The sequence below is a fragment of the Macaca nemestrina genome, chromosome 14 (genome assembly GCF_043159975.1).
Source record: "Macaca nemestrina isolate mMacNem1 chromosome 14, mMacNem.hap1, whole genome shotgun sequence".
Lineage (NCBI taxonomy): Eukaryota > Metazoa > Chordata > Mammalia > Primates > Cercopithecidae > Macaca > Macaca nemestrina.
The window spans coordinates 29,676,974-29,690,302 of NC_092138.1; the positions used below are offsets into that span (position 1 = coordinate 29,676,974).

The window sequence follows — 13,329 nt, forward strand, 5'->3', positions numbered from 1 at the left end:
ATGGTGAAACCCCATCTCTACTAAAAAAAAAAAAAAAAAAATTAGCTGGGCGTGGTTGGTGCATGCCTGTAATCCCAGCTACTCGGGAGGCTGAGGCACAAGAATTGCTTGAACCTAGAAGGAGGAGGTTGCAGCGAGCCAAGGTCACACCACTGCACTCCAGCCTGGGTGAGACTCCAGCTCGAGTGAGACTATGTCTTAAAAAAAAAAAAAAATCCAAACATTGAATTGTACACTAAAATTACACATTTGCATGCTTTACTGTATGCAAAGAAATAAACCAAACCAAAACAAACAAACAAAAAACTATCTTCATGGAGCATTTGATGGGGTTCAGGACATGCTATCCCAAAATATGGCACCTCAGTATTTGAGAAAATGGCAGAACCAGGAAGGTCACTCTCACCTTCTCTCCTGAAGCAGGTCATAAAACCTAGGAAAGATTTTCTGACCTTCCGCTGATGCAGGTTATAAGACCCTCATTTAAGAGGTGCCCTCTCTATACACAGAGGAAAAGAACATCCTTAAGTCTGAATGTGAAGGGTCACAGAGAAAAATCTGAGCAAATAGGCCTTGCTAAGTTCTTCCCAGTTTATTATTATTAGATCATACTGTTTTATCTAATTATGCTTCTCCATTACTATCCTCTTCCATATCGTAACTAGCATAAAACATACATACGTATGTTTTATGAAGGCTCCTGTGTCAAGTAAAACTTACTAAATTGGTATGTTGAAATTTCTCTTGATAGTTGGTCTTCTGTTAGAGAGATCTCAGCCATTAATCTAGTGATAGGCGAGGAAAAGATACATTTTCTCCCTTACACCTCAGATCCACTGAACCAAATGAAATTGTTCATGCCTCTGAATCCCATAGCCCTTTGCCTGTGATACTATTTTTCCCTATGTTTATATTATCTAAAGCAGGACAGTGCATCAGAATCTCCTACAGAGGCTTCAAAAATATAGACATGCCCTATTTAGTAGTAAAATGACATAATGTCTGGAATTTGCTTTCATACACTCCAGCAAGGGCAACAGGTACATACAGGCTCATTATACTATTCTACTCTTATGCACGTTTGAAATTTTCTATTAAAAAAATTTGTTTTTTTAAATACTCCAGGCAAAAGAAATGTTGGGAGGATAGGTGAAATAAAACCAGCTAAATGTTGATGCCATTTAAACTGGGTGATGCACAGAAGGGGTTTACTTTACTATTCTGTTTACTCTTTTATATATTTGAAATCTTCCATAATAAAACGTTAAAAATATACATTAATATACACATACCCAAGTCCCAATCCTGGAGATTGAGGGGTGAGAACTACTGAGTTATCGTATTTTTTTTAAAAAGCTCCACATGTGATTCTGACTTACACCCCATTTGAGAACCACAGCTTTTCATTCTTTTAACAAATATTCACTGAGTATCCACCAAGCCCTGTCCTAAGCAATAAAGATTTTACATTTAAGGAATTTATAGACTAATGCAAGGCAAAAGCATTTCAACCAAAGTACAAGGCATCATAACTGCCACAATAGGGGTTCATTCGAGATTCTACGGGTGGAGACATTGGCCGCTCCAAATGTTCATGGTAAGTGAGTACTGCATTTTCTTCATCTTTTCATCCCTATGATTCGTGGCATCATGTTCTCTACCCAGAAGCTCAAATGTGCTTCATGTTCATCTGTATGACAGATATCGACTATCATAAAGAATTGGGTTTTTTTTTTTTTTAACCATAAATTCTATCTCCAAGGACTTGTATTTCTCTCATTTATTCATTTTAAAGATAAGAGAAGAGGAATATCCTATTAACAAAAGTTTCACAGGGAAAGGTGTCACAAACATAGTAGTAAACCTGCTCATAAATATGAACCAAAATGAATACAAATGCAAGTAGCTGTTATCTTGGCCCTATTACAACCAACAGCAATTCAAAAACTGAGTGATCACTTGGAGACAGAGGAAGGAAGACTAGGCACACTGCTCACTTACACATCCCCCACTCCACCCCTCAGGGTTTTAAGTGGAACAAAGAAGTTATCCTAAAGCTCTACGATCTACGATCTGCTTAACAGAAACACAAGTACGGTAAAATTATATTTAATTTGTTCCTAGTATCTTAGATATTTACCTTAGGGATTAGAATTTTAGAGCATTAAAAACATCTTCAGAAGTTCAAATTTACAGTGCCCAGCTGGTTTCACCTGAAGGTGAAACTCAAAGTCAATTTTTATTTAAATAAGCCATGCTTATATCAGACCTTTCCTTAAACAATTCAACATACTTAAAAACAGACTGCCTATAGAACCCCCAGGCTGCTTTTAAGGAGTAATCCCTATCAGAACTAATCAATATGCTAAGTAATCTACAGAATGGAAAGGCTAGAAAGCATGATTTCCTCAGATTCTAAAACAAATCTGGTTTGATGAATTCCTATTATGTGTTAAGAAATTGAATTAGACTATGTCAAAAGCATTTAAGAGTCCAAAAATTATCAACATAGTTCAAAAACACCATTTTAGAAAAAGTTTACAATAAAATAGTCCTAAACATAGCCAATTTAGTTAAAGAGGTCCTTTAAAAACATTCATTAGGAATTTGGGATTTAGATTTTTTTTTTTTTTTTTTACCTGATCAAGGTGAGGTTGTGTTCCTGGCACATGCTGAAGTTTTTTCTGCAAACTAAAAACCACTGATTAGAAATTCAGAGATGAATACACTTCTGATTTAACTTTATATGTTATTTAGTGACACAAGGATAATGAAGTGACTTTCCATAACTGACTATTTTACTATTGTAATTCCAATTTTACATGTTGTTCACAAATTCCAATAGAGAAAAGCTGGAAGATTAAGTTTTTTAAAAATTTCTTTTAAAAAAACACACATTCATATATATACATATGCACACAATAAAGAAAAAATTAATCTTTTAGCAACACTATTTTGTGTGGTTAAATACGTCAGTAGATTTCTTTACCATTCCAACAGGTTTAATACAAGCTTAAATATATATATATAACCATTCTAGTGTTGCTCAGAGTTCCTTAATTTTCTCCTGCTTCCTAATGTGCAAATAATGCTGGCACCTAAAGAAAGTTAAAGGATAAATTTTCCTTTATCAATGTTTTCCCCTGAACTTATTTAAAAAACAAATAGTATCCATAAATTTTCTATATAGTCAGTTACCAATTGAGAGAAAAAGAAAGTCAGAATGTTAAAAATGCATTGTTCTGATATGAAAAGCACAAGAAGATCAATGTGGCATAACAAATTACAACCATAACAACTGTAGCATACATTTCAACACTGATGGGGACAGGACAGGAGGGAGAAAGGACTTAAAACCTTGCAGATGTTTTGCCTTGAAGAACAGTGAGGGGTAAATTAGTAACAGCAAGTTTAGGAAAGAGAAAGAACTTATAGGAACTATTGGAGGGAATGAGTCTCTTTGGGGGGTCCTAGTAGGGAGAATGTCAAATTAAATCCTTCCCAGCTGGTTGCTCAGGAAAAGATTCTCCTGTTTAGCAGCTAAGCACACACAAAAAAGTCATGCAATGGCCTTCTCTATAGTGGTGAGATCACATTAAATAGCTACTTCAAGTGTCACTAAAGCATTATAACTGCTCTTAAGTGTAGAATGAGATTACTTTAGAAAAACATTTTGAAAAATCATATGCTTTTCCCATATGTTCAGTATTTAATGTTGTTGGACAATGACTGCCTAAAACTTCATATGCAGCAAAAAAAAAAAAAAAAAAAATCTAACAACGAGCATCTTAAGTTTAGTTCCCAGTAAGTCTCAGAATTTCATGCCCTCTATTTTTTCCCTGTCATAAACATTTTTAAAAGACTAATCTAGTGGATAAGCATAAGCTACCACAACCTGAAATTCACGAATCTGAAATCATCTTACACATTAACTTGTAATCTTATAACAATTTGCGTCTCTGCACACATAAAATGTAAATTCTGTACACATAAAATGTAAAAAATCTCAAACAGTTTAGCGTTTTGTATATTTAACCCATTATGTTCTATAAGAAACAATAATTTAGGTATTGTCAGTAAGATGGAATTAGCAACATTTCTATTTCTCCCAAGTAAAAATATGGAATGATATAAAGAACTGGATGCCTTAATGAAAGCACCTGTATTACAGCAAATTACAGCAAAAGATAGAAGTAGAAAGGAAAAACAAAAATTGATATACTGAATATCAAGGTGGGAAATTATTTCATACTCTAATTCTTATTAGTGAAATAAAGCGCTAAAAGATACAATATGTAAAGGGAAAAAATAAAATTTCAACTAAAAAATATTTCAGCGTTTAACATATTAAATGACAACCGACTTGCAAGCTCTTAGACCGAACAGAGATAAATTAGTTTAAGAAAGGCAAATTGTGCTGGGTTCAGTGGCTCAGGCTTTTAATCCCAGCACTTTGAGAGGCCAAGTAGGAGGAACACTTGAGGCCAGGAGTTCAAGATGAGCCTGAGCAACATAGCGAGAGCCTGTCTCTACAAAAAAGTAAAAATAAAAAAAGTAGCCAGGCATGGTGGTGCAAGCCTGTAGTCCCAGCTACTCAGGAGGCTGATGGGAGGATCACTTGAGTCCAGGAGTTCAGGACTGCAGAGAGCCATGACAGCCACTGCACTCCAGCCCAGGTGTCAAGAGTGAGACTCTGTCTCAATAAAATAAAATAATTAAATAAATATAAAAAAAAAGAAAAGGCCAAGTGTGGTGGCTCATGCCTATAATCCCGTTACTTTGGGAGGCTGATGTGGGCAGATCACTTGAGCCCAGGAGTTTAAGATCAGCTTCAGCAACATGGCAAAACCCCATTCTCTACCAAAGTAAAAAATTAGCCAGGCGTGGCAGTGCGTGCCTATAGTCCCAGCTACTCAGGAGTCTGAGGTGGGAAGATGGTTTAAGCCCAGGAGGCAGAGGGTACAGTGTGCCGACGTCGCACCACTGCACTCTAACCTGGGCAATAGACCCAGACTCTGTCTCCAAGGGAAAAAAAAAAAAAAAAGGAAAGAAAGGCAAATTTTATGCAGTATTGTTTCATTTTTTCCCCTCGTAAACATATTTAAATGTATCACAGGATCTGTAACTATCAAAACTGCCCACAGCATCAAATTAGTAGTTCTAATCCAGATGTGGAGGATGAAAGGGATCATGGCTAACTAGTGAAAGAGCACTGATAGCCAAATGAAGGGCTGCAGCCTTGAAGTAAAAAGAAGAAAAGGATCATCAAGAGAAAAGTTAGGATGGACTAGTCTTCTGGTTATTTCAGAAATGGGGAGCAAAAGACAAAGGCTCTTAAGCTCCCAGAATTAGATGACAACCTCAGCCAATCCATCTCCCTAGTAAAGCCAGAACTAAGATGGGAAAAAAGGACCATTTTTAAATGAACAAGCCAAATTTATGCTTAGGGCTGTATTAGTTTAATGGAAGAACAGTCATTTCAAAATTAGTAAAACAAAAGTTTCATGTGAAAAAATAGCATAATTCTGAATGATTTTCATACAATCATTATCAAGCATAAGTGATACTGGACACCTGAAGCTGACATGAGGGAAAAAAGCTCAGGGAGATTTCACAACTTTGTACAGCAGTGGCTTGAAAGGATATAACTACATTTACCATAAAACAACAAGTGGTCATTTTTACCTTACATAATTTATAAGAATTTTTAGAAAAATAGAAATAACTCACATGTAATTCAGGTACACCAAACTTTTCTGCCTTCCTACTAACAGGAACGAGAAAAGCAAAATGCTGATTTTTTCCAGGTACCCCGAAAATACCTTTATAATTTTAGCCATAATTTGTTTAGTCTAAAAAGGTACTGCTCCAGTACCAGAGCTACAGGTGAAAAACATCTCTCTCAACTGAAGACAACTTCTTGAATAACACTGTCACTGACAAGTTTACTCTCTGAGCTTCAGTTTCCAAACTGAGAAGGAGGAATAACTGCACTGCCTATCCCAGACTTCTGGTTGCTGAAATAATCTCAATCAATTTCTTTTTCTTTCTTTCTTTTTTTTTTCTACAAACTACATGCAAATTTAATTTTTCCAATTTATAAAGTAAAAGGGGTCCAATAAAACACTATCGTGTCCTACCTCACAGGTTACTGTAGGTATTGTTTTCAAAATGTGAACAATACTACAGACTGAAGGTGGAAAAAAAAAAAAACTAGTTGAAAATAGAATTAGCTTTTAAGGGCATGGCTAAGGCAAAATTAGAAATATATATATAAGGCTGGGTGTGATGGCCCACACATGTAATCCCAGCACTTTGGGAGGCTGAGGCAGGAGGACCACTTGAGCCCAGGAGTTTGAGACCAGCCTAGGCAATATAGCAAGATCCCATGCTTACAGAAAATTAAAAAGAAAAACAGTCAAGCATAGTGACACATGCCTGTGGTCCCAGCTACTCAGGAGGCTGAGATGGGAGGATTGCTTGAGCCCAGGAGGTCGAGGCTGCAGTAAGCTATGTTTGTGCCACTGCACTCCAGCCTGGGTGACAGAGAACCCCATCTCAAAAAAAAAATAAATAAAAAAGAAAAGAAATACATATAGGAATGAGAATTAGAAATCTCAAGTATAGAGCCACCCGCCATGCCTACCCTTAAGCAAACCTGCCCCACCAATTCAAACTGCCCAGAGAGATGTCCATGTTCATGATCTTATATGGACATACATGAGACTTATGAGATATTCATTGCAGCATTATTTGCAATAGCCAAGCTGTGAGAACAAGTTAAATGTCCACTAACAGAAAAAGGGATAAAGTAAATGTGGTATATGTAGAAAATGGAATATTACTCAGCCTTAAAAAGGAAACCTTGCCATATGCAAAAACATGGATGAACCTTGATGACTTTATGCTACGTGAAATAAACCAGTCACAGAAAGACAAATAATGCATGATTCCACTTGTGTCAGGTAATTAAAATAGTCAACCCCACAGAAAGAGTGTAGAATTGTGGATGCCAGGGGCTACAAAGATAGGGAAATGGGAAGCTGCTACTCAAGGGGTATACAGCTTCAGTTATAAAGAGTGAAACGTTCCAGAGATCTGCTGCACATCCTCATGCCCATAGTTAGCAATACTGTATTGTACACTTAAAAAATTGTTAAGAGGGTAGATCTCATGTTAGATGTTCAGACTATAATAAAAAAAGAAAAAGATACTGATGCACAAGAATAACTAATCTTTCTTCTCTCCCTTACCAAAAAGATTCCCCACAGAAGGCAGAAAACTAATCCATTATTAAAGTGAAGAGAGTTATTTGTGTGAGAACCCTAAGCTAAACTTTTCTATGTATTTCATGCATTTTCTCATAGAAAGAGTGTTATACATAGTGTTTAGTGTAGAAGTGTTAACGATTAGCCTCTAAAGTTAACTATCATTTACACTATAATTTCTACAGGGAAATGCAATATGATTTCCAAACAACCAATTAGTAAAACTTCCAAGAACACATCTCATTAAGAATGGTCTTGTACGCCAAAGGAATGGCAGGAAGCTTAAATCAAGGATGCAATTGTGCAAATCATTCCCGTTAACTATGGGAAAAAAAGGTACATAACAATAAAAGTAAGCAAATTATACAAAACATACCTTATTCCAGAGAGACTATCAAAGGCATGAAGATCTAATACATTAGAGAGATCAACTCTAAAAGGAAGAAAACTAACATGAGCAGTTGGAAATTCTGTGAAAATACATCCAATTAATCAAGAAAAAAAATCTCTGACTCTTAAAAAATTTTATACATAAAATTCATAGAAGTGGGCAAATGGTATAAGATTTGAATCACAGTTGAATCAAGATTGAAAATTATTTGGTTATTACTTCAATGAATTAGCTTTTTTTTTTAACTTTCAATTATCTTTTCAATCCTGAAATTTATGAGCTTTCCAAATACATTTTTATAGCTAAAAAAAAATCAGCTAAAGAACAGAAACTTTTCCAAGCAGTTTATTACTCAAAAGATGAAACAAAAGAAATGACAAATAGAATTAACAAATAGGTACATTCCAAATACCTCTGCAATTTTTGTATTTCTTTTATTCCCCCTCCCCGATATAACATGTAATATAAAAACGAGAAGTCAAATAACCAATGTACAAAATATTAAGTTACTCTAGGACCCTGATCTTCACATGATTTGATTTCATTCATTCAGAATGGGGCTGCATGTAGAAAGAAAATTCCCGACATCCGAATAGACATTATTTCTCTTAGAATTATTTAATGATAATTAAACTTATTTAATTGAATCCAATGATTCAAATCAGGTGAGAATAACATCACAATTAACATTAGGTTTGGTTTAAATATAAAAAAGCAAATTTATAAAGACTGGTGATTGAGTTATAATTTTAACATAAGCTCAGAAAACAGCAGAGGACAGGCCAGGCGCGGTGGCTCATGCCTGTAATCCCAGCACTGCGGGAGGCTGAGGCAGGCGGATCACAAGGTCAAGAGATCAAGACCATCCTGGCCGAGGCCAACGTGGTGAAACCGTGTCTCTACCAAAAACACGAAAATTAGCTGGGTGTGGTGGCACGTGCCTATAGTCCCAGCTACTCGGGAAGCTGAGGCAGGAGAATCACTTGAACCCCGGAGGCGGAGGTTGCAGTGAGCCGAGATTGCACCACTGCACTCCAGCCTGGCACAGAAAAAAAAAAAAAATACAGCAGAGGATAGTGATTCTCCATAATCAAAGTTAAGGTGAAGAAATGTTTAAAGAAAATGACAAATGTATAATTTCAAATTTAGATTCCAGAAGCTTACCAAACATTTGTTAAATTTTCTTACAAGGAAAAAAAAAATCATTGGTCAGATTCAAGATTTTTTTTTTTTTTAATGCACAAACATATAAGAAAAAACATCTCCTTTATCTTAGGACTGACCAACTGTGCCTGCTTCGTTTATTCTCAACAGTCTATCACATACTCATACTCATGGCAACAATACTGTGTTAGATTATGAATGCTTGTCTTGGCAAAAGGCAGACAAATTCCCATCTTATTACTCCAAAGTTCTATGTTAATAGACTATAACAACAACTCAAATTCTGGGCATTTCAGATGTACAGAATTAGAAAAATGATCAAGCAAAGAAGCAAATGTTCTATAAAGAAATTTTTGAATATCAGTTTACACTAAGAGGCCAAAGTCTTAATATTAAACATATTTCCTTTTTCACCCCCCACCCCTCCCCCCACTACTGAGCATATTTATATTGACAGGTCACAAAAGAGGGGCACAGTGGCTCATGCCTGTAATCCCAGCACTTTGGGAGGCCAAGGTGGGCAGATCACTTTGAGGCCAGGAGTTTGACACCAGCCTGGCCAATGTGGCGAAATCCCATCTCTACTAAAAATAGAAAAATTAGCTGGGTGTGGTGGCGCACACCTGTAATCCCAGCTACAGGGAGGGTGAAGCAGGAGAATTGCTTGAACCCAGGAGGCAGAGGTTTCAGTGAGCCGAGATCGCACCACCACATTCCATCTTGGTGGACAGAGTGAGATTCTGTCTCACACCAGAGTGAGATTCTGTCTCAAAAAGATAAAAAAAAAAAAAATAAACCAAATGAATGGAGTTTCCCTCCAAGTTTGTCATCTTCACCTTAAGAAACAGCTTAAAGTTTAATAAAGTTTACACATGCCAATTTTGTGAATATCAAATTCAACAATTTGGAAACACAAGCTTCTAAATAAATTGTTTCACTGTGACAGTGTCCTTGAGAATACATGTCATCCAGAGGTAATTCTGCTTTATACTCAGATTCTTTCCATACTTCCAAAAAAAGGATCAATATTAGATCTGTACAACAAATTACACTCTTTTACAGAAAATAATAAAATATCCAAGTCTCTCACCAAATTTTCAATAAAGAAGAAAAGTGTAAGCTTCCAGATGAAAGTTTCTATAGCTTTCCCCAAATTTAGTACCACCATGAAAAAGAAATTCTTCACTCATTCAAGGCATACGACTAGAAAACTAATTTCCATGGCATCAAATTAATTTCCTCCTTTGGAGATAAAACCATCAGATCTTTTCCAAAGCACTAAAATGGCCACACACACACACAAAAAAAACAAAAAACAAAAAACAAAAAATAAAAAACCATTACCAGCATTTTAAAACTGAGTAAAAGAATGAAGTAAACAAAAAAGGGAAAGAAAAGGCTTCAAAAGTTCATTTTTCCCCTAATTTCTTGAACTCTCTATTCCAGAAGTACCTAATGTTTTTCCTAAAAGAGATGCTTTTAATTTTCCCTATGTCTAAAAGCTGCTTAAGTAGCTTAAGACCAAGGACAGGAGAGTGAAAACAAAGAGCATTTTGGCTCTCCAAGGTGGGGCTGGAATTGCAGCTACTACTTAGGGATATTTTCCAATGATCATCTCTTCAAACTCCAGTGAGTCTCACAAACAGGGTGCACCAGCCAATCCAAGTATCCAGTATCTACAATGCAAATTGTAGATACTATCCAAATTGACAGTAGATAGCTCAGTAAATAGCTGAGCAAACTGCAATGATAGCTCAGTCTTGAACTCTAGAAATAAATTTCCAAATGCCTTCCCCAGTGGCACTTCGAACTCAAAAATGTTTACAAAACTAATCACATTTTCCAAACCTACTTCCACCACTACCTGACCTATTGCTCCTCTTTCCTGTATTTCCTATACCTCAGAGATTAGCCCCACATTGAATCTACCTCCCTAGAGTCATATTGCTTTTAAAACCCTTCACTAACTCCTTGCTCCCTACAGAAGAAAATCCAAACTATGTAGCATGGCATTCAAGACCCTTTGTGGTAAGTTCTCTATCTCTTCAGTCATACCACTTTTTCTGTGCTACATAATACCAAGTTTTCTAGCCATTCTAAAATATTCGAAGGTCCCTGGAATACAAAATCTTCCTTATACCTGGAAAGTTGTCCCCACCCTAGTCCATCTGTAAAAGGCTTACTCATTATTTAAGACTTAGGTCAATGACTACCTTCTCGGTCAGTATTTTCCTGACTCTTTTTCAAGAAAAGTTGAGTAATCATTCCCTCTATTTTCCTATTATTATAGAACTCTGTGCTTTTAAAATTCTTGTATTTATATTAATATCTAATATGTTGCCTTTTTGTTTGTTTGCTTCTCTGTTTCCCCCCAATGACTGATCTCCTTAAAGGCAGTTTTTGCCCTATCCGTTGCTTAAATAGTCCTTAAAATGCTATGAAATGCATAGCAGGCAGTTTGTCAAATTAATTAAACTTATTATTGACCAACTGTGTTTTGGTTTTCCTCTGTTCAGTCCACTTACATTTCTAAAAATTAGGAAAAAGTCTAGAGAAGATTAAAATGACACATCTTCTCATCTTTTACTCCTACATCTGAAATCTGTGTGGTTCACTAGTACTTCCATTTGCTAGTAAATCAACTTAAGTCTTACCAATAAGACGATGCTACACACTATTCCTTTTCCTTACTCTTAACTACTCAAGGTGAGCCTTTTTCTACACATGCTTATAGCAGTTTATTGTCAGTACTTGTCAGCTACACAATGGTAAAATTTTTTAAAAAACAATAAAACAAAACTTCTATAAGAGTGACTTTGACTATTTTGTTAACCAAATCTCCAGGTTTTTTTGTTTGTTTGTTTGTTTGTTTGTTTGAGACAGAGTCTCGCTCTGTCGCCCAGGCTGGAGTGCAGTGGTGCGATCTCAGCTCACTGCAAGCTCCGCCTCCTGGGTTCATGCCATTCTCCTGCCTCAGCCTCCCGAGTAGCTGGGACTACAGGCGCCCACCACCTCGCCTGGCTAATTTTTTTGTATTTTTAGTAGAGATGGGGTTTCACCATGTTAGCCAGGATGGTCTCAATCTCCTGACCTCATGATCTGCCCACCTCAGCCTCCCAAAGTGCTGGGATTACAGGCTGAGCCACCACACCCAGCCCAAATCTCCAATTTCTAAACTGGTAAGCTCAAGTTGCTATGCCTCAAGGAATTTGAGAGAATATTTAATGTAAGATTCAGGACCCAATAATAAAAATTCTACTCAGGACATCTGATCTTCATTGAAAAGGATTCTAATCCAACTTCAGTCCTCATAGCAAGGAAGTACTATTTCAGAAAGTCCCTAGATTCTCAGATGCATTGGCAACCTCCATACACTGAAGAAGAATTCACAGAAGAAGATTTTAGTCACGTGCTCACTCATCCACTTGAAGTAACAAAAATCAATCACTGCATGTTTACTGTTCTATAATAAAGCAAATGTTAGAAATAAAAGTTAGAAATGTCAAACAAACTAAATTGTTACATAATAAACTAATCAAGATGAAACTTTTATTCAGGACATGGATATTTCCAAAATGAAAACAAGAGAAGAGACTTGACTGAAAATGTTTATAAATACGAATATTAAGACAGAACCAAAGCTATTTATGACCATTATTTTTAAAAGCTTGTTTAAGTATTATGCACTTGTCTGTGTGACATTTTGTAAAGAGGAGAAAAATTAAGGAGAAAGGAATTGTAGAACACTAACAGGAAGAAGACAGATACTGAGGAATGGCTCATGGTATAAATGAGATTATCAGAGACTTTCTACAGTGGAATTTGAAATGCGGGGAGCACATTTGGTGTATGGTTGTAGAGGACTTACATTAAGAGCATTCTTCTGCTACCTCTGCCAGCAGATGAGTGGCTCCTGAGAATGCATACCAAATTCCCCAGCTGTTCACATGCATATAAGCAGCTGCCGCTGCTGCTGCCTAACACTTATGGCAGTCTGTCAGCACCTCTAATCTCTGCCATAGCAGACAAGCCACTCACCTAAGGCCTCTACTGTACTTCCAAAGAAAGAATCTCTCAAGTAGAGACTGAGTTGAACTAGACTGCCAGCTGTGAGTCTCAGAGCTCCTGGCTGCCTGTTGCTGAGTCTATCAGCTGCTGAGCCTTTCTCACCAAAAAAAAAAAAAATTAGTTTAACAAAAAAAACCCTGCACAGAAATTTTCTGAAATTAAGATAACATTCAATGGAAAACAGAGTTTAATCTACAGAAACACACTTCACAGATGTTTTAGGAACAGAACCTAGAGAAAATGAAAATCAAAATTTAATAAAAGAATTTGTCAGGAACTTCACGGTAAAGACTCCATGTATTTTTTGGCAACTATGAAACACTAAGAAGGCTTTTAAAATATTAAAAAGCCATTTAAAGACTTCAAATTAAGAGAAGATTCCTCAATATACTTCTTCAGATTTCTGTACTGAGTTATCCTCTTGAGTGTTTAGAAGTC

General features: G+C 36.3%; 1 protein-coding gene across 6 annotated transcripts in view; it reads right to left on the reverse strand.

Moving 5' to 3' along the window:
• Window positions 1-13,329, reverse strand: part of ZNG1A (Zn regulated GTPase metalloprotein activator 1A) — a 52,982-nt gene that overhangs the window by 11,381 nt on the left and 28,272 nt on the right. For 4 of the 6 annotated variants that reach the window (XM_011758455.2, XM_011758452.2, XM_024796042.2 and 1 more), the window contains 2 exons: window positions 7,645-7,701; window positions 2,640-2,691 (listed from right to left, as the gene is read on the reverse strand). In XM_011758455.2, the coding sequence (XP_011756757.2) occupies window positions 2,640-2,691; window positions 7,645-7,701 (109 nt within the window). The remainder of the gene's footprint in view (window positions 1-2,639; window positions 2,692-7,644; window positions 7,702-13,329) is intronic. The other 2 variants (XM_011758453.2, XM_011758456.2) reach the window with 1 other exon arrangement.